We start from the raw sequence: 20750 nt of genomic DNA on the forward strand, positions 1-20750 counted from the left end.
ACAAAATATACACAAAACAAAGAATTTACAAAATGCTAAAACTAAATGCTAAATGCAAAATGAAGTAGAGAGGCAAATATTTAGTAATAAATAGATAAAATATGGTGTAGTATTAAAAGTGTTTAAGTGTCTAAAGTGAATGTTAAAGCTGAACTTTTAAAGTGAGTGTGTGCATGTGGCTGTGCGGTGGTCTGCACAATACCCCCCCCCCCCAGAGGTGCGTTGCTCATGGGACGGGGTTGCACGATGTGCAACCAAGCTTTTGTGAGCAGAAGCGCGTGCACGCAAATGCACGGATGTGCATGCGCGTGCACAGAGGAATGCGCTGCACTCGACTGATGCGCCAACTCGCTAAGTACCCAATGGCTACTTTGCATATCAATAGCGCCGGTCGTCAGGTGTGTTCAAATAGGTTCTCAGATACATTCACACAAAACTTGTGAATGAAATGTGTTACATTCCATTCGTCTGGCAATTAGGCACTGTGTTTAGTCTGTGCTTATGCGAGGGAACATTTATGCGCATGCACGGGAGCGCGTGCACGCGCCCGGGAGCGCGCGTGCACGTGGCGTCATTAGTGTGCGTGCAACCAGATTTGATATCAGCAACGCAACACTGCCCCCCCCCCCCCCAGTTACTGTTAAAGCTCCCACTCTCACCTGCCCCGTGGACTGCATGGTCCTAAGTGCCACCTTGTTAGGACCAGGTGGCAGCGACCCGAAAGCGGCAGGCAGGTCGTCCACGGTGTGCGCCAGCCTGCAGTCCACGTAGATGTTGAGGCGGGGGGGTCCGCGCTGGAGCCCGCTGGCGTGCAGCATCACGTGGTGCTCTCTGCCGTCAGCCAGGGAGGGGTGGTTGAAGCTGGTGGTGCTGGACCTTCCGTCAACCTTCTGGTAACGCAGAGTGACTGAGGCGGACGGAGAGAAGGAGGCGGGTGTTCAAAATCAATTTTTTTTTATCAGATGTAAAATGGTAAATGGTGCATTTATATAGCGCTTTACAATTTGTTCCTCACATTCACCCATTCACTCACACATCGATGGCAACCATGCAAGATGCCAACCTGCTCATTGGGAGAAATTAGGGGTTAAATGTCTTGCTCAAGGACACTTCGACGCGCTGCCCGGGAGGAGTGGGAATCGAACCGGGATCCTCCAGATTACCAAAACGACTGCTCTACCTCCCGAGCCACAGTCGCCCCCATGTCTGGCAATGCGGCGGACAGATAGATAGACAGACAGATAGATAGATATGAACAGTATGTTCTAAAGCAGTCACCCTTGTTTAGTTTGGCCTGTACGCTGAACTCCAGGTACTTGGTGTTCTCTAGGGGGTTGACGACGGTGTAGAGGGACGTGGGCACCTTGCTCTGGAGCCTGAAGGAGGAGAGGAGGAAGGCCTCGTCTCGCCCTTTGTTCCTCAGGCTGCCCTGCAGCAGGTCCGGCAGGCAGTCCGGAGACACCAGCAGGTCGTAGACTGGCGCGCGCGCCGTGCACACATGAGAGAGAACATCATGCAGTCAGTGTAGCGGAGGGAAATGTCCTTTATAGCACAATCCAACATACTGACTATTAATATCTGGTCCAAGCATTTTGCAGGTGAAGAAAAAAGATTGAATTGGTTCTGTGTTAACAGTGAGTTTTGTGAGCCTATAACAATAATGTAGCATGGCTTACAATGTCTGAGTCAGTGCGCTATAGCGCTTTAATATAGTGTGCCAGTGTGTGTGTGTGTGTTTGTATATGTGCATGTGCATGTGTGTGTGCTCAATTATTGCATTCATGCATTTGTGTGTGTGTGTGTGTGCGTTTATGTGTGTCATGCTGTGTTTTATAGACACACTGGAGCTGCGCTGCAGAACCAGCAGTAAACTCTTTCCATTGGAACAAACCTACTGCCTCTGCAGCCATCACACACACACACACACACACACACACACACACACACACACACACACACACACACACACACACACACACACACACACACACACACACACACACACACACACACACACACACACACACACACACACACACACACACACACACACACACACACACACACAGAGGTGGCACTGAACCATATGGGTGTCAGAAGTGGGTGTGAGGGCTGGGAATACACACACACACACACACACACACACACACACACACACACACACACACACACACACACACACACACCGCACACAGAGGTGGCACTGAACCATAGTGTCAGCACTGCAGTGGGGGTGAGGGCTGGGAATACACACACACACACACACACACACACACAAACAGACCGACAGACAGACAGACACAGACATACACACACACAGACACACAAACACACACAGACAGACAGACACAGACAGACAGACAGACAGACAGACAGACAGACAGACAGACAGACAGACAGACAGACAGACAGACAGACAGACAGACAGACAGACAGACAGACAGACAGACAGACAGACAGACAGACAGACAGACAGACAGACAGACAGACAGACAGACAGACAGACAGACAGACAGACAGACAGACAGACAGACAGACAGACAGACAGACAGACAGACAGAGACACACACAGACACAGAGCCATGACCCAAATTCAGGAGTAATACAAAGGGACATGTGTTTATATGGAAAATATGATGTGTGGTTTCCAGACGAATTAAGTTAACCTACAAACACTTTATCATCACAGACACTTTATTTTTGGTCAGCCTGTTATTTAGTCCTGCGGGTCGGAATCCAACAGCCAGTAAAACCTGAACAGATGTCATGATTCAAAGAGAAGCGGCTCACTGGCGCTGAGAAGTTGCAATGTAGATCCAGGTGAGAGAGTCTAGTAGGAACTTGTAGTTGTCAGGGGGAAAGGAAGACAGGAGGCTCTTGAGCAGGATAAGACACGGTAGATGTCAGGCTCAGGGGGGCCAGTACTCACCGATGCCCTGCGCCGTGACGGTCAGAGCTAGCTGTTGCAGCAGCAGCAGAGAGGGGACCACAGCTCCAGCCCACAGACCCATCCTCAATGCTTTTTCGGATCAGGGGATGGTTCGGAACGACCCCGGCCTGGTCCTGCTCTATGCCTTTGCGGAACTGGTCCCTGGTCCCCTGTGGTAAGGACTGAAAAATGCCCTGTTAGTAAGAGTCAATCAGTGTATCGTCGACAAAGCGTACGTCTGAAAAAACACCTGGCCTCACACACAGATCAACGGACGGACTGAACCTCCAGACGTGAGAGTGAAATCCCAACAGAGGTGCAATGCTTCTCCGGCCCACAGACAAGGTATTTAAAGTCAAGGGGAGTGTCCTGGTAGGGAGCTCCTGAAACAGTGGCTCAGTGCAGAGGGGAGTATCCCCCTAGCCTGCTGCTACTGTACTGTAGTTTGATTGAATGGAATATTAAAGTGGCGTGTACATGCTACTTAAGGTGGTAAAGTGCTGAACGCTGCTAAATCCAGTTAAAGACCGGAGTGATCTGTGTGTAATCCTGTCCTAAAAGCTCTCAGTTGCTTGTACTGTGCTGTTGCCAGGAAAACCCAATTCACACCCAGCCCCTTATCGTTTGTCAAATATAATGGACTGGTTTCATTGAAAGCGTAGTCCATCTTCAATATATTACAGATCTTTTTATTCTTAATGTGTGATTCTCCCACCCATTAAACTTGGTTTGAATTAAACCCCAGCTGTTGGAGTATTCAAAGCCAACCGTCCCAGACCAGGAAGGAGAGGTCCATACCGGAGTCAGCTTTTAAACCTGGAATCGTTTTTACATTAAAGGCGTCTGTTACTCTTCTTAGAGCTCCTGCCACTGTAACCACGGGACCGTTTCAGCATCTCAGCCGTTGGCTCCGGCCAGAGTGAGACATTTACCATCCCTCGGAGCATTATCAACCGCTCATCTGTCTGACCTGTCTGGTCTCTCTGAACCAAACACCTGGCATCCGTTCATCCGTTTTACCATCAGCCCCTGGACAGACGCCATGGCAGTGTACTTGGCCTTTTACGCTACAAAAAATAAGTTATCCCAGGTGCACACAGTCACATGCCTGGAACACAGAGTAATAAACAACAATGTTATTACCATGCCTTACCGTGACTTACCCTGACCTTTATAAAGATGAAGCATCATAAAGATTTTTTAAGAATCTTCACATCAATTTCATATATATTTATATATATATATATGAAATTGAAAGTATCATAAAGATTTTTATTATTTCTTTTTATTGATCTTTTCCCCCCTCCTTTTTCCTCCGATTTTCTCCAATCCCCAATGTTAGTCGTTATGCCAATTCCCAATCCCCTTCCTGGTCGCTGCGCACTTACCCCCCACAGTCGGTCTGGGAGAGTGGAGGCTATCACGTGCTTCCTCCGACACACGTCTAGCCAATCAACCGCTTCTTTTCACCTGGCAGCGCGGACTCTCACTGAGAGGGTGTAACGTGTGGAAGGATCACACTACCCCCTTTAGATCCTATCCGCGCTGAGCAGGCGCCCTGACCGAACTGTAGGAGTCGCTCTTTACAACGACCCGGACCCACCCCGTCAGCTTTCCCACCCTCTAATACTGCCAATTGTATTAGTGTGAACGGCCAGCCAAGCTGAGACAACGCCGGGAGCTGGATTCGAACAGGCGAATCCAGCGTCTCCGGCGTTGGTGACAAACGCAATCTCCGCTACGCCACCTGACCGCCTGTATCATAAAGATTTTTAACAAGTTTTCATTTATTTTTTATTTCATTTAGCTTTTATTTAACCAGGTCAGTCCCATTGAGACACAATGATCTCTTTTCCAAGGAAAGCCTGGCCAAGACAGCAGCTTAAAACATTGAATTTCGACAGTTAAAACAGACAATGCAAAATTACACAATAAAACTATACCAAATCAACAACAGATAGACGAGATACAATCTGGTCAGAGCAATAGAGTTAAATAATGGGCCTTTCATATAAAGCAGGAGCAAGAACGATATGAGGCTGATTCCAAGTTACTCACAACCAGTGATGCCAGTAAACCAGTGATTTCAGTAAATAGTAATCTAACTTGTTACTTTTTACAAGCCAGTAATCTGATTACAGTTACTTTTCCAAGTGGCTGTGTTACTATTTAGTTACTATCTCATAATGCTGATGATAAGAGAGCCAGGGGTACAGTCAGCTAGACCGGAGTATGGCCTGATGGCTGATGACGTCTCATGATGACCTGTCTGAGCAGCCAATCATGATTTATGACATATGCACTTTCAATAAAGCATTATTTAAAAAAAAAAACTGTTGTCATTCTTGTGGCAGCAGCAGGGGGGACGACGACCAGGGGCGGGGCTAGGGGGTGGCTACTTGGGCTCAAGCCCCGAATGTTTTCTGAAAAGCCCCGAATCTATTTAATCTTTTATTTTTTATTTTTTTTGACAATTCATCATTGTTACATGAAAATATGTTTGCACCAGATTTAGCAGAAGCTAATTTCCATCTGTGGTCTATCCAGCTGCTAACTGTATTTGAGTGAGTTAAGTCTTGGTGTCATGGTAGACTCAGACCTAAGCTTTAAATCACAATCAACAAGTTGACAAAAACTTAATTCTTCCACCTTAGAAACATAGCTAAAGTACGGCCATTTATAAATCAAAAGGACGCTGAAAACCAGATCCATGCCTTTATCTCAAGCCAACTCGACTACTGTAATGCACTCCTTACCGGCCTCCCGAAAAAATACGATGATAACTATTTTATTGCAATGCACTATTGCATTATTTTATTCTATTTTACTAACTATTTTATTGCACTGCACTATTTTACTTTGTATCAGTGAATCATAGACGCCTGGCCATAAGAGCATTCGGAGCATCTCTGCTCTCCCACTATTGAACTTGGGGGAGCAAAGGTATGCTCTTGCTCCACCACTTTTTGATCATATGAAAAATATGATATACCCCCCCCCCCCAATATATAAATCTAACCATAACTACGTTATGGTTAACTGAGTTTTATAGTGAAAAGAGCAGCTTTATTGGTCAAGATTGAAGGCTCTATATTGCAGGAAATTGCACGTACAGGTTAATTAAATTGAAAAAAAATCTGCTGAAAAAATTGAAAAAAGAAAAAAAGAAAAAAACCTATCTGGGCTAAGCCCCGGATCTCCTATAATCCTAAATCCGCCCCTGACGACGACGACTTCGTAACCTAGTTACTTTCAAAGTAACTAAGTTACTTTGATAATCAAGTAATCAGTAAAGTAACTAGATTACTTTTTAAAGGAGTAATCAGTAATCAGTAATCAGATTATTTTTACAAGTAATCTGTGGCATCACTGCTCACAACAACTCACAAATTTCTCACAAGAGAAATTAGCTCTGGTGTGCTCTGTAGTGCTTGATGTGACAATTCATTAAAAATCTTTATGATGCTTTATCTTTAAAGGTAGAATCTGTAAATGCCGTCAAGCAGCGACCTCTAGGCAAAAGAGTCCTGGTTGGTATTACATTTTGTTTACATTTTTCGTTTTGGGCTGATGTGTGGGTTGGAGAGTTGACAATATCAACAATAGCAACCCAAAACTTTATCCCCCCATAACTCCAACCCACACATCAGACCAAAACAAAAAATGTACACAATTTGAAATAGCAAGAGGAGCACTCTTACCTAGAAGTCGTTGTTTGACGCCATTACAGATTCTATCTTTAACTTTAGGCGCCACCCTCTTTCCCCATCTGTACTCAATGGCGCCAGCGTTATTGACCATTTCAGCGATGTTTGCATTGTATTGTCTGTATTATAGCTATGGAGACAATAGTATGGCTCATTTGACAGGCATTGTTCATAGTCCATCACTGACTAATCAGTTAATGTCTACATACTGTAGTTTGTGCGCTATTACATGCTAAACATCGGCCCTTTCCAAAATAATCCAGTCTTTTTTCATAGATCACGAGATATGACGCGTTATATGCAAGAAAAGTTTCAAGTTTCTTTAATAGTTGTCATACAGAAGTACAGAATACTTTTATACAAAATGCTTCTTACTGTTACGCTCCAGAGACTGTGCTAGACAAGATAAGTATGAAATAAAATAAAGTAGCATGTAAAAAGAAGTAAAATAGAGGTCCCAGTGTTCAGTATAGACATATGTACAATGTTCGATGCAGACTAGAAGTAACTGAGTTACCATACAATATACAATATACTATGCAATATACTAATATACAATACTATATAGTGCAAAGCAGAAATGGGATGAGGTACAATTTAGGTACAATTTACAGTAAGGTGTACGAGTTGTAGTGCAAATCCTTTACCAATAAATATAAAGTGTGTTTAGGTGATCTAAAGTGTGGAGAGTGGGTGCTGCAGTGTGTTGTTTGTTTAAAGTGAGTGTGTGCGTGTGGATGTGTGTGCTGTGTGCATTTGATGGTTGTTGCATAGTGTTTATTGTTCGTTGAGCAGCCTGATGGCCTGGGGATAGAAGCTCCTTCTGAGTCTTTCTATGCTCGCCTTGAGACGGTATTGCTTGCCTGACCGCAGCAGTTCAAAGAGGCAGTTGTTCGGGTGGCTGGAGTCCTTGATGATTCTCTTAGCCTTACCCCTGCACCGCTTGTTGTAAATGTTCTGGAGGGTGGGAAGCCCCCCTCCAATTGTGCGTTCCGCTGAACGTGTCACTCTTTGTAGTCTGCTTAGGTCTTGTGCAGTGCTATTCCCAAACCAGGAGGTGATGTTGCCAGTCAGGATGCTCTCTATTGTACATGAGTAGAAGTTCTTAAGATATGCCCAAATCGTTCTGGTTGATCGCCTGAAACCCCAAATCAAAGGATTATACCATGTACATATGTGTCTCCACTCTCCACAAAAACATCAAGGGGGGAGGGTCGTTTTAACTAGAAACTGCGATCGTGTTTGTCGAGTGTTACGATTCTGGTTCTTGACTACGGTCGGGAACCACCCACCTTCTCTGTCATCTGTCACTTGATTGCTGTCACTTGTTTTTCCCTGTCATTTAGTGCTGTCACTTAGGGGTTGGCTTCTGATTGGCTGTCACAGGGGTGTGTGTGGAATGTTGGTATTTGGTGGCTATGTAACATTCCTTTCCTCTGCTTGTCATTCGTCAGGTCTTCACTATAGGCGTTCGGAGATAACGCGGCCGGTTCTAGTTTTGGACCACCACTAAGCTCCATTATCTATTCTCTTTCCCTTGCCTTGGCATAGTATCCTAGTTTTACTCTTTGTGTTCTTTACTATTAAAGTCGAACCTGTTCAAGAGTATACCTTCTCCGTCTCTGTGACTGCCTACAACAATTGGAACTCACCTACCTCCATCCTGACAGTCGAGCATGTTTTACGTCTGATAAAACAAGACACTGATCGGTACAGAAGCATGTTTTACGTAAAAAAAAATAAAAACAGCAGGTTACCTAAGATAGACCTTACCTCAGTCAGAAAGTACTCCAAAATGAATAAATCCCAGTCGATCCCATGGCGATCGCAATTACTTGTGTATATTGGGCATGGCTACCATACGGGAAAGAATAGCTCTGATGCACCAAATCTTCCACCGATTGCTATGTTGTGATCCACTCCTAGGCGGAAACAGCCGGTGGTAAACTCAGTACTGGGGACAAGCGATATCCCCAGTTCAAAAGGTAGGCGATACTGCCACCTGGTGAGATTCGATCGTCATTGCAATTCCAACGTAGGCAGATGAGCCAGGGAGACAGGGAGCTCCGGCTGAGTGTATAGAACGGGGATAAAAGGAAAAAGATCAAAGGATCAAAACCCGAGTGCATGGTGGCGAAACCCGACTATACCAGGGTATGGGGCCCAATGAGTTAAAGGTCGAATTCATGTTTATACGGCCCACTAGCTTTGTTGACATTGATGATTTATTACTGAATGTTGTTTTTTTTGCCTTTGATACGAGGAACTAAAATGTGTTGTACAAAAGGTGCAACAGGTTTTGGTAACTTGAACAAGAAGGAGGGCTGCAGCGTCTTTGTGGTGTGAATCCTGTGTCTTTTTGAAGGTGCTCTTGGATGAGGGAAGTCAGTTGAATAAAAATAAGGAAGTTCCAGGCACTCTTCTTGTATATAAAAAAGGTTGTATATAAAAAAGGTTAGTTCATATTAGAACCATTAAAAAAACACCAACATGTTTCGGCCTCTCTATCGGTCTTCTTCAGGGCATACAGACATAGTGAGTAAACAGAGCTATATTCAAAGGTTGAGGCTGTGCTAATTGCTCTATTGAGCTCAGGGCCCCGTTCCCCGTACCTGGATAACTGAGTTAGCCGGATAACTTTCGGTCAAGTCTGACTTAAGCCGGACCTTCCTGTTCCCCGAAGCTGGATTGTCTAAATCACCATGACAACAGATCAAAAAGTTTGAGCCTGGTCGAGAGCAGGGTTTAAGTTCAAGTTAGCCGGATGAACCATCGCCACGCCCCCGCAAAGAAATGACAGCCCGTTTCCTGAAATTATTCCCACAGTCTACGATCTGCATTATACCATTCTGAATTACGTTTTTGTGCTCCATTCTTCCAGAGGGGGCTTTTGAAATGTAAAATAGACCCAAAATGCTGATACTAAATTCACTTTGTCCTAAATAATGCACGTTATATACCGTGGCGCTCGCTCGGTGCGATGTACACATTATGTGGTTATTTTAATTGTAACTGGGATTAAGATGTCTGATGAGATGCGCTGTTTGACGGATTTGAGAAATTGAATGAGCCGTTGACGTCACATTAATGAATGGGAATAAAGAGATAAAACTTCATTCAAAATAAAGAATATTCTAAACACGGGTCTCTCGTTCATTAATGTATAAACAATGAATTTATCCCATCTGGCACAGTGGCGCAGCGGTAGTGCTCAATCCTGGCAACCCGGCGACCGGTGTTCGAAACCCCGTGTTTCCAATATAATTTTTTGGAATATAATATTAATGATTATACGCCAAAGTAGCCTAGTTTTAAGTTAAAATATTATAAATCTACATGCATTGAGGATGTCATTCTTTATATAGCTCTCAACGTGCACCAAATTGAATTATTCCTACATCGCAAAAAGAAGGAAAAGACTAGGTTTCGAACCCCGGTCGTCTGCGTGAAAGTCAAAAGAAGAACCCGTTACACCACAGTGGAGATAAGTAAAAGATCGACCATACATCAATCAATGGGTAAGAGAGCCGTATCGTTATTCTGTATAACAGTTTAACTAATTATTTTCGCTAGCAAGATCTCATTTGATTATTCAATCCAGCAGGCAAGTTTAAAGAAATATAATCTGATTGATTGAGGTAATGAGGGACTTGAAATTAGCCTATAGATAACGCATTTAACTTGTCGGCGAGGCGATTGAGCCGTACTGCAATATGTTAATAAAGTTTTAAATCAATTAATCAATCAATGCCGCTAGAGAATCAGGATCTCTGCTATCGATACGTGCTGGCTTTTCAACTGGAGCGGCCGCGCGCACTTATCCTGGGTCTCAAGTCTGGTTTGAGTTAATGAGACTGAATCCACCTTCGAGGAACAGGAAAATCCCGGCTTCAAACATCGGGTTAACTGAATCTGGATAATGACATCTTGATCGACTTAGTTGAACCAGGTACGGGGAATAGGGCCCAGGTGTGTGTAGTTGTGTACCTAGTCAGCCTGAGGTCTAGCTGTCATAATAGTGTGCCTCTAGACTAGAGAGGTCCTCCCATGTCTCAAGACCAAAACAAACATAGATCTTCATATAATATATACAATTTTAAACTAGAAAGGCAAAACACCAACACAAATTATTCCCATATTTACAAAAAGGACACCATCTCTATAGTATCATTAATCCCTGGATATGACATAGCTTATATATCCAGCGACTCTCTAGTTGGTTCAGTGCTCTCTTCGAGGATTCAGGGCGGCATGGTCGATTCCTAGAGCTGTGAAAGAAATAGAACTGTCAGCATGTTTATCCATGAAATGTTTAACTATAGCATAATCACAGTTTAGAACCTTAGCTGCATATTTATGCTCACTGAGGCGGTCCTGTAAACGCTGTTTGGTGCGGCCAACATAGAAAGCATCACATCGAGAACAACACAATATATAAATAACATGGGTAGTTTTCAGTGATGCCAGTATTGTAATCTGATTACTTTTCCCCGAAAATAGTAATCTAACGCGTTAATCTTTAAAAGCCAGTAATCTGATTGCAGTTACTTGTCCAAGTGGCTGTGCATTACTATTTCGTTACTATCTCATCATAAATTCATAATGCAGGCGGAATGCAGTATTTTATTTCGTTTTCGACAGTCAAAAATACATTTTGAGCTGTTTTTCTTTTGGGAGTGACGTGGTGTGGCAGTGAAAGGGTTAAATACAAGAATGTGTCCCGCGGCGTGACTGGTCCCTCTGTCTCTGAGTGACTCTGCTTTGGTCCAATCACATTCCCCATCCACAGTCTGCGAATCAGAGGCAGAGTAGGGCGGGTCTTCACAGCACGTCATGTGACATATGCGCCAATCGTGTGACAGCAGGGCTCCGTCGTCTGAGAATTCCACCCCAAAACGCTTGGCAAAATTAAAAGTGAAACTGCAAGATGACTTTTGCCGTTTCTGTTCAGAATTCCACCCCAAAACGCTCGTCTAAACGTAGCCTCAGTCACTACTTCACAGCGGAGGAAACAAAATACTGTCTACCGCTAAAAACAGCACATCCAATTGCATTGAAAGCATCTGGAATCACAACACTAGCCGACGCTTCGACTAGGTACAGGAGGGTTGATGGTGGCAGAGCAAAAGCTCTTATTTGCCAGATTTACAGTTAATTTACATGTTAAAGAGAGACTGATTGTATGTTTATAGAGAGACATTTATAAAAACAATTTAATAGTTACAGTTGATATAATTGAATAGTTCAGCCTGCATTTGTTAGATGTGATACACTGGTTTTGTAAAACCACTGGCTGGCTGCTCTAATGCTGTGAGCATCATAGACTGTTGCTTTACCATACTTGATTGTACAGAAGCTGAAGCACTAGTTTAACAATTTACGTTATGTGCAGAGAAACAAGTTAAAAACAATTTATGCACTTTCAATAAAGCGTTTAAAAAAAACTGTTGGGGGAACGACGACGACTTCGTAACCTAGTTACTTTCAAAGTAACTAAGTTACTCTGATAATCAAGTAATCAGTAAAGTAACTTAGATTACTTTTTAAAGGAGTAATCAGTAATCAGTAATCAGATTACTTTTACAAGTAATCTGTGGCATCACTGGTAGTTTTACAGTTTATAAAATGTCTCGTTGTGTATACCTGCTGTGTTCTGGGATGGGTAAAGCCCTTACATTTCACTACAATGTCACACACTGAAACGTTCCATTAGGGACTTTAGGTATCCATGTTGTTCTTTCCTCAGCTGGTAAGTGGCTGTGTACTAATCTGTCTCCTAGAGTAGGAGCTCTCCTAAAGGAGCACACAGGGGGCTCTGGAAATATTTCTTTCAGCGTTTCATCACATTTGATGATGTCCCAGTTCCGTTTGATAATGTTCCGTATTGTTAGATCCTGATCAAACTGGCCAGTATCACGTCTTCTCCTTATTGGCTCTCCATCCAATTCCTCTGCGTTGTGTACTTTTAATGGTCCTGACGTCTCTCCGACACTGGCTGATAAGATCCTTATCTCCCCCGTTAGTGCAATCCATAAACCATACTAATTCTCCACCTCCGTAAGAATTCGACACTTCGACACCGTGAAATACCTTATGAGGAAAAGCGTTGTTTTATTGCTATAAACAGAACCTCATAATCAGATGTTATCAAATTGTATCGTCCTTGAAGAGTCTATTCTAATGATCTTTCGGTGTGTTCGTCTATCGTCCTTTTGTTATTCAGTCCAATAGTGTTCAGGCCTGGTCTTTAGCCTAACCCTCCTCGCGTTAGCCGAAGCTACTGATGATGTGGCATTCTCCCCCCCCCCCCTCCTCTCTGTGATGAGAGGAGAGAGTGTCTTCTGTGTGATCTCAGTCCTACTCGCTCTTGGTCAGATTCTGGTCTGCCTTACACCCGGAAACACCGTTCGACTTATAGGTCCTCGCCGTAGCAACGATAGCCCACCCCTTTCTGGTTGTCATGTGCCGCGTTGTCATGACAACTGCGTTAATAACCTTTCACACCATTAAACGTTTCATTCACTGTTGCATTAAAGAGGTCACCCCTCTCCCTCGCCCTGTACCGCTCCGTTATCTCTGTTCTTACAAGGAATGCAAAACATTCGGCTGGCTGCTAAACATTCTGCTGGCTACTGCCTCTGAACCGCTTCTTCTATCACCGTCTTCCATGCACATTTCTCTCACCGTTTTAGCTGTGGCCATCTCCCCCCAATCTATACATCACATACATTGAAAAAACACCCCAAATCCTTCATTCCCCCCTTTGATTCTTAATCAACCTTCAGAATCAATAGACTACTTGGTTTTCCAATTAATTATACACAAAAATAGACTCATAACAATGAGGGCCCCACCGTCTGCTGTTTTGCCTTGTTGTTTTCCATTACCCGCATCACACCCAAACCAGAAAGGATAAACAACGGTCATGGAGGAGAGAGAGAGAGAGAGACAGAGAAAAACACAGATTGCAACTTTTCAGACGACACACCTAAACCCTTCGGCCCCCCTATTAGGTACCCCACGTCCAAATCAGAGCGCTCCCTTCCCTCTTACAGTACACCTCCCATCTTGGGCTGGTCCCGTCTTCTAGGGCAAGGGCCCCTTTCAGTGACGGCTCCTTTCCTGAGCTGGTCCCCCTCCCAGGGCGCGGTCCCCTAGGCAAAAATGTCTCCCCTGGTCTGCTCCTGCTCAGTGTCTCTGGCTGTCCTCTCCACATCTGCTCCTCCACCGCCGCCGTCTCCTCTCTCTCGTCGCGGATGATCTGTGTCCCAGGCTGCGGTGCCTGGCCCCTGCGGCTTCCTCCTCCTCCAGTCTGTCTCCTGGTCATCTCCATCGCTGTCGGTGTCATTCCCCCCTTGAAAGCAGAAACACAACACCGGCAGTCGTCTGTACATTCGACTTCCCTTGTTTTGCTATTAGTCTACCACCTTCTCCACACCTATTATCCATCTTACAGGGCGGTTCCCTGTTTGTTGTCTTCCGGCGTGACACTTGCAGTTTCCGATACCCACTCCGCGCAACTCTTCATCCCAGTTTGACCCCCAGCGCGCGCCAGTTCTTCTGGTGACGTGTCTTCTGAAGACCCTGCCTATCTATTAGGTGTGAGAAGGCCCCACTGGAATTCAAACTCCCTCTTTATTCCATAATTGACCCATACAAATAACTGCACCTCCTCTGTCTGTGCAATTCTTATGTAATCCATTGTATGATTAAACTCTATTTAATCAACCTGTATATCAATATTATTATTATAATAGATCCACTCTCTGTGCTGCAGTAGATTGACTATTGAATCACTCCCCCACTCCGCCACTAGATGGTAGTACAGACTTATATCTAAATATTCCCCTATGGGTAATGAAAACTCCCCAGCACTACCCCCCTCTGCCACTAGGTGGCGACCTACTCCTCCTCCATGGTGTTTTAGTTGACGTGTCATTTCCTGGTTCTTATCTGTTGTTATCTCCTCGTGGCGCTCACGGCCATCTTGTATCATCTCCTCGTGGCCCCTTTTGCGGCCATCTTGTCTCGCTCATAATGGCTACTCTCTCAAACAAACGAACCCTGCCCTCCTTTTTCAAGGCCTAACAACAAAACAACTGTTTCTTAGAGTCTCGTCGGCCAAACAGGTCATAATGATGTCTGCAGGTCACATGACAATAGATGATCTACTAACATGCAAGTACTGAACAGGTCAAAAATAGACTGAATGCCAAATGACGGTAGGTCTGAAAAACGTAGGTAGATTCTCCCGACTCACAGTCCCGCGTTCCCGCCTCTTGCGAGGAAAACAACCCTTATATTACAGACCAACAAAAATGGAATTAACCCCTTAGAACACTAACTTCCTTCACCGGCCAGTTTGTTTTTCATTCCCTGTAGATAAAACCCATCTTGGTTTTTCAAAACACCATGGCTCTCTGCTCATATTATCACAGCTGGCTTCTCTGTCGCTACTTATTTACGGATGCACTATCTGTTCGTTTTTATTTGGCTTAAAAGATCAAAACAACCATGTGTGCACAGTGAACTCACATCTTTCTCCGGAGCGCTGTTTCTCCTACAGCGCTGGTCCGCCTCATGACCGCTCGACTCGACGCTCTCTCCCAGGGCTGGCCGGCCTTGCTTCGATCATGATTCTCCCACACACGATGACTGTTGTCCACTGTCGCCCCATTATTGAAAAAGTCTTTTTCCGTTGTTCTTATCTCTCGGCAACCAACTGTTCCCGTTCTTTTAATCTCTTGCAAATCCGGGTCACGGCACCAACTGTTAGATCCTGATCAAACTGGCCAGTATCACGTCTTCGTCTGGTTGGCTCTCCATCCAATTCCTCTGCGTTGTGTACTTTTAATGGTCCTGACGTCTCTCCGACACTGGCTGATAAGATCCTTATCTCCCCCGTTAGTGCAATCCATAAACCATACTAATTCTCCACCTCCGTAAGAATTCGACACTTCGACACCGTGAAATACCTTATGAGGAAAAGCGTTGTTTTATTGCTATAAACAGAACCTCATAATCAGATGTTATCAAATTGTATCATCCTTGAAGAGTCTATTCTAATGATCTTTCGGTGTGTTCGTCTATCGTCCTTTTGTTATTCAGTCCAATAGTGTTCAGGCCTGGTCTTTAGCCTAACCCTCCTCGTGTTAGCCGAAGCTACTGATGATGTGGCATTCTTCCCCCCCCCCCTCCTCTTTGTGATGAGAGGAGAGAGTGTCTTCTGTGTGATCTCAGTCCTACTCGCTCTTGGTCAGATTCTAGTCTGCCTTACACCCGGAAACACCGTTCGACTTATAGATCCTCGCCGTAGCAACGATAGCCCACCCCTTTCTGGTTGTCATGTGCCGCGTTGTCATGACAACTGCGTTAATAACCTTTCACACCATTAAACGTTTCATTCACTGTTGCATTAAAGAGGTCACCCCTCTCCCTCGCCCTGTACCGCTCCGTTATCTCTGTTCTTACAAGGAATGCAAAACATTCGGCTGGCTGCTAAACATTCTGCTGGCTACTGCCTCTGAACCGCTTCTTCTATCACCGTCTTCCATGCACATTTCTCTCACCGTTTTAGCTGTGGCCATCTCCCCCCAATCTATACATCACATACATTGAAAAAGCACCCCAAATCCTTCAGTATAGTGGGAGCCTCTGTACTGTATCTAGTGCAGAAATACACCTGGTCCTTCTTAGGGCTAGTGGTGGGCTTCCTGGTTAAAAGTGATTGGCGTTCTAGAGTGCTGGCCTTGGAGAGAGCTGAATCTAGGATCTTAGGGGAGTAGTTACGCTCCCTAAAGCGGGTATACATCTCTCTGCTCTGAGTTTCAAAATCCCTGTCGTTGTCACATATTCTACAGAGCCTTTGGAATTGTCCAAACGGTCAGACTATCTGGATGGAAGCTATTAGCATGGAGTATGGTGTTTTTGTTTGTGTCTTTGCGATAGATAGTAGTGTGTAAATAGCCCCTAGTATCTTTACTGATTGTAAGATCTAGGAAGTCAATTTTATTTCTATCGTATTCCAAAGACAGTTCTACATTGCTATTTGTGCTGTTCAGATACCTATGAAATAACACTAACTCCTCCTCTGTTCCATTCCACCATAAAATCACATCATCTATGTAGCAAGCCCACCAGATTAATTTGTCTCTGTATGGATTACGTGGATGAAACACAAAATCTTCTTCCCACTTGCCCATATACAGACCCGCATAAGAAGGACTAAAACAAGCTCCCATGGCACATCCTTTCACTTGTTTGAACAGATTATCCTGAAATAAAAACACATAGAGTGTCCATTCTGTGGGGTTTACAAGGAAATCTGTGGGTGGTTCTTGTGGCTGTGGGCATTTGTCCAAATAGTGTCTTAAGGCAGCCAAACCTTGTCTGTGGTCAATTGATGTATACAGCGCTGTGACATCCATCACCGCTAATAATGCATTCGGGCCAATGTTGTTATGTCCCTTGATTTTAGTAAGGACGTCCGTAGTGTCTTGTATATAAGCCGGGAGGGATGAAAGCAACGGCTTGATGTAGAAGTCCACATGCTTTGAAATGGGCTCTGTGAGGGAGTCATTTCCTGAGATGACAGGTCTTCCTGGTGGATTTGTAAGGCTCTTATGGACTTTGGGCAACATGTAGATTGATTGATTGATTGATTGAAAACTTTATTAACAGATTGCAGAATGGGTACAATACAGTACAGCTCAATACACACAATTGTTAAGGGGATGCAGACTAGAGAAAGACTTTCGTCTAGTTTACATCAGGGTCCCCCATTTTCAATTCATCAGGACATATATGACATACATGACATACAGATAGACAGTACTGCTACATCTATACATTTATGACATACCAGATTTGGTCGTCATCAAGAGTGTCGGGGAGCCTTGGCAACTCTATCAGCCTCGCCACGGGCCGGGTGTATGTCCGCCCTTGGACGAGCACTTCTGCCGCTCTGACCTTTCCGTCGGCACCAGTGATCACTTTGCTTACGCGGCCGGCCGGCCACATAGCTCGGGGTAGTGACTGGTCGATAATCATGACGACTGTTCCTTCTGTCAAATTGTCTCTTTCTTTCACCCATTTCTGCGGGTCTGTAGAGACGGTAGATAGTGGAGGAGGAAACTGTTCCAAAACTTGTCAGCCAATACTTGACTGTACCTCCAGATTCTTCGGCCGTTCGCTTCTTCAGGCCTGTACACTGTCTGTGGTAGCGCGGGGTCCAGCCGCCCCATCAAGAGAGTGTTGGGGGTGACTGGGTCGACATCTGCTACATCACTTGAGACGTAACCGAGGGGCTTTGAGTTCAATACTCCCTCGATCTCCGTGAGGACTGTCGTGAGGACTTCTTCCGCCACGGTCTGGGCCCCAAGCACGGCGTACAGGGCTGTCTTTATTGAACGTACTTCTCGTTCCCAAGTTCCACCGAAGTGAGGTGCATTCGGGGGATTAAACTGGAAATCAATCTGAGAGGGAGCGAGGTGGGTCTTAAGTTCTGGGCCCATAGCTTGGAAGCTCTCTCTCAGCTCTCTTTCTCCGCCTTTGAAGTTTGTCCCGTGATCAGACAATAATATAGACGGTTTCCCTTTCCGTGATGTGAATCTCCGGAAGGCCATAAGGAATGAGTCTGTGCTCATGGTTGGAAGGAGTTCTATGTGTATCGCTCGGGTGGTCATGCATTTGAATACAATACCCCACCGCTTCTCAGTCCCTCTTCCTTTCTTTACATACAGCGGGCCGAAACAGTCCATACCAGTGGAGTGAAAAGGCTTGTCGCCGAGTCGGAGGCGACAGGGGGGTAGGTCAGCCATCCGGGGTATACTGGGCTGTGCTCGCCATTTACGACAGTCTAGACAAGTCCGCTGGAAGTGTCCTACTGCTTCTCTCCCTTGCAGTATCCAATAATGGTGTCTGATCTCCGCGAAGACTCTCTCTGCCCCGGCGTGGTGCACGTCCTCGTCGTATTTCTTTATGATAAGCTCTGTGACCTTGTGTCGGCTGTTTAAGACTATCGGGTACTTGACGTCATCCGGTAAGTCTGGGGCTCTCCTCAGACGACCACCCACTCTGATGAGATTATGGGCGTCGCTCTCAGGGGCTAAGTGGAGCAGTCTGCTGTCTGACGGGACTGGCTTTGATCCCTGTAGACAGTCTAGCTCGTCGGGGAACGAGTCTCTCTGGGCTCGCTGTAGCAGAAGGAGTTCTGCTTCTTCGTAGTTAGCTGCAGTAATGTCAGTAGTGGGCTGAACTTCTGGGTGGTGCCACAGGAATGTCTTTAGCTGCGCACTCTCAAGGGTGAGGCAGTCGTCTATGTTGGGATCTGTGGGGACAAGTGTGTGTGTCAACCCACAGAACATAGATTTCTTCTTCTCTGCCTCCTCTTCACTCGCCTCCCGTGGGGTGGGTGTAGGCCACTCTTCTTCCGGGAGCTTGAGGAACTCGGGCCCGTCACTATATAGATTGTGACGGGTGAGGTCATCCAGGGACATTCCCCGGGTGATGACGTCAGCTGGGTTGTGTTTTGTGTCCACATACCTCCAGCTTGCTGCTTCTGTTAAATCTTGGATCTCTGTGATTCTGACTCCCACGAAGACCTTGTATCTACACGAATCGGACTGGATCCATGTGAGTACGGTCATGGAGTCTGACCACAGGATTGTTCTTTGCACCGGAATGGTGAGTTCACGTTGGATTAACGTGGCGAGTTGCGCTCCTGCTAGGGCTGCGCAGAGCTCTAGACGCGGGATAGATTGTTGCTTGCGGGGGGCTATTCTTGAGCGAGCCAGGATGAAGGCAGTATGTATTTCTCCTCCCTCCTCTCGGGCACGCAAGTAGGCACACCGAACCGTAGGCTACTTCGGAGGCGTCGCTGAAGACGTGCAGGTCCATCTGGCATGTCTCCGGCCTCACTGTGGGTGGGAAGTAGCTGCGGCGTATGTTGACACCTGGGAGTGAGCTGAGTTCTGTCTCCCACTCTCTCCATGTGGAGGCAAGGTGTTCGGGTATGGGGTCGTCCCAGCCCTGGTCCTTGTCCCATAACGCTCTTACAATCATCTTTGCCCTGGTGGTGTAAGGTAGAATACATCCCAACGGGTCATATTGTCTGGCGAGTGTTCTGTATACACTCCGTCTTGTGGTCGGTAGTGAAGTCGACCTTCCCTGCTCCTTGGTCAGGGGTGTGTGTTTATAATGGAGCGAGTCTGTTTTGAAGCGCCAGACTAGTCCTAATGTCATTTCTTGGGCTTCTCCTGGGATGGTCGCCATCCAGGTCTCGCTGCTTGCTGCCTTGTCCTCTGGGGAGAGGCTGCGCAATACTTGAGGGTCGCTGCTGGCCCACTGCCGGAGATCAAAGCCGCCTTTGATCAGGGAGACGCGGAGCTTGAGTAGGAGGGCCTCTTCTGGCGTCGAGACGCTTTGCAGACAGTTGTCCACGTAGAAACTATTTCCTACACTTTGTCGGACCTCTTCATCAGCTGCTGGGTCCTCTGCGACGTGTTTTTGCAGTGCAAACGTAGCACAGCATGGGCTGCATGTGGTTCCGAAAGGGAGGACTTCCCATTGATAGATGGATGGTTGCTCATCCCCGATCCTCTCTCTCCATAAGAACCGCAGCAGGGGCTTGTCCTCCTCCACTAGTCGCACCTGCAGGAACATCCCTTTGATGTCGCCGCTGATGGCCACCTTGTCTTGGCGGAAACGTAGCAACACGCCTAGTAGAGAGGGGCCGAGTGTTGGGCCGGGCAAGAGCTCTTTATTCAGATTTTGTGATCCGATCTGGTAGCTGCAGTTAAACATAATACGATCCTTGCCGTTGTGGTGGACTTTGTGGTGCGGCACGTACCATGATTCGGTCGTCTGATCGGCCTCTTTAATGTCAATTTTCTTTGTGTCCCGCTGTGATTAGCTTGTCAATCTCAGCGCGGTACACAGTAGCTTGAGCGGGGTCTCTGGCTAGGCGCCGCTCTGTGTTCGATAGATACCGCTCCGTCGCTTCTTTTGGGGGCGTGGAAGGTAGGCATACCCTCTCGCCTCAGGAGTGGAGTTGCGTATCTCATCACTCCGTTGACTTTGACTCTCTTTGTCCCCCGCTCGAGGAGGGCTATAGC

At 45.9% G+C, this 20750-nt stretch overlaps 1 protein-coding gene across 1 annotated transcript in view; it reads right to left on the reverse strand.

Annotated features, from left to right (window-relative positions):
* Window positions 1–3189, reverse strand: part of thbs4a (thrombospondin 4a) — a 31478-nt gene extending 28289 nt beyond the window's left edge. The window contains exons 1-3 of the mRNA XM_084323418.1: window positions 2930–3189; window positions 1279–1476; window positions 660–907 (exon numbers count right to left, since the gene is read on the reverse strand). Of these exons, the coding sequence (XP_084179544.1) occupies window positions 660–907; window positions 1279–1476; window positions 2930–3011 (528 nt within the window). The 5' untranslated portion in view covers window positions 3012–3189. The remainder of the gene's footprint in view (window positions 1–659; window positions 908–1278; window positions 1477–2929) is intronic.
* Between the last annotated feature and the right edge of the window lie 17561 nt (window positions 3190–20750).

Source organism: Notolepis coatsorum, assembly GCF_963971535.1.
Source record: "Notolepis coatsorum genome assembly, chromosome: 10".
In the NCBI taxonomy this organism is placed as follows: domain Eukaryota; kingdom Metazoa; phylum Chordata; class Actinopteri; order Aulopiformes; family Paralepididae; genus Notolepis; species Notolepis coatsorum.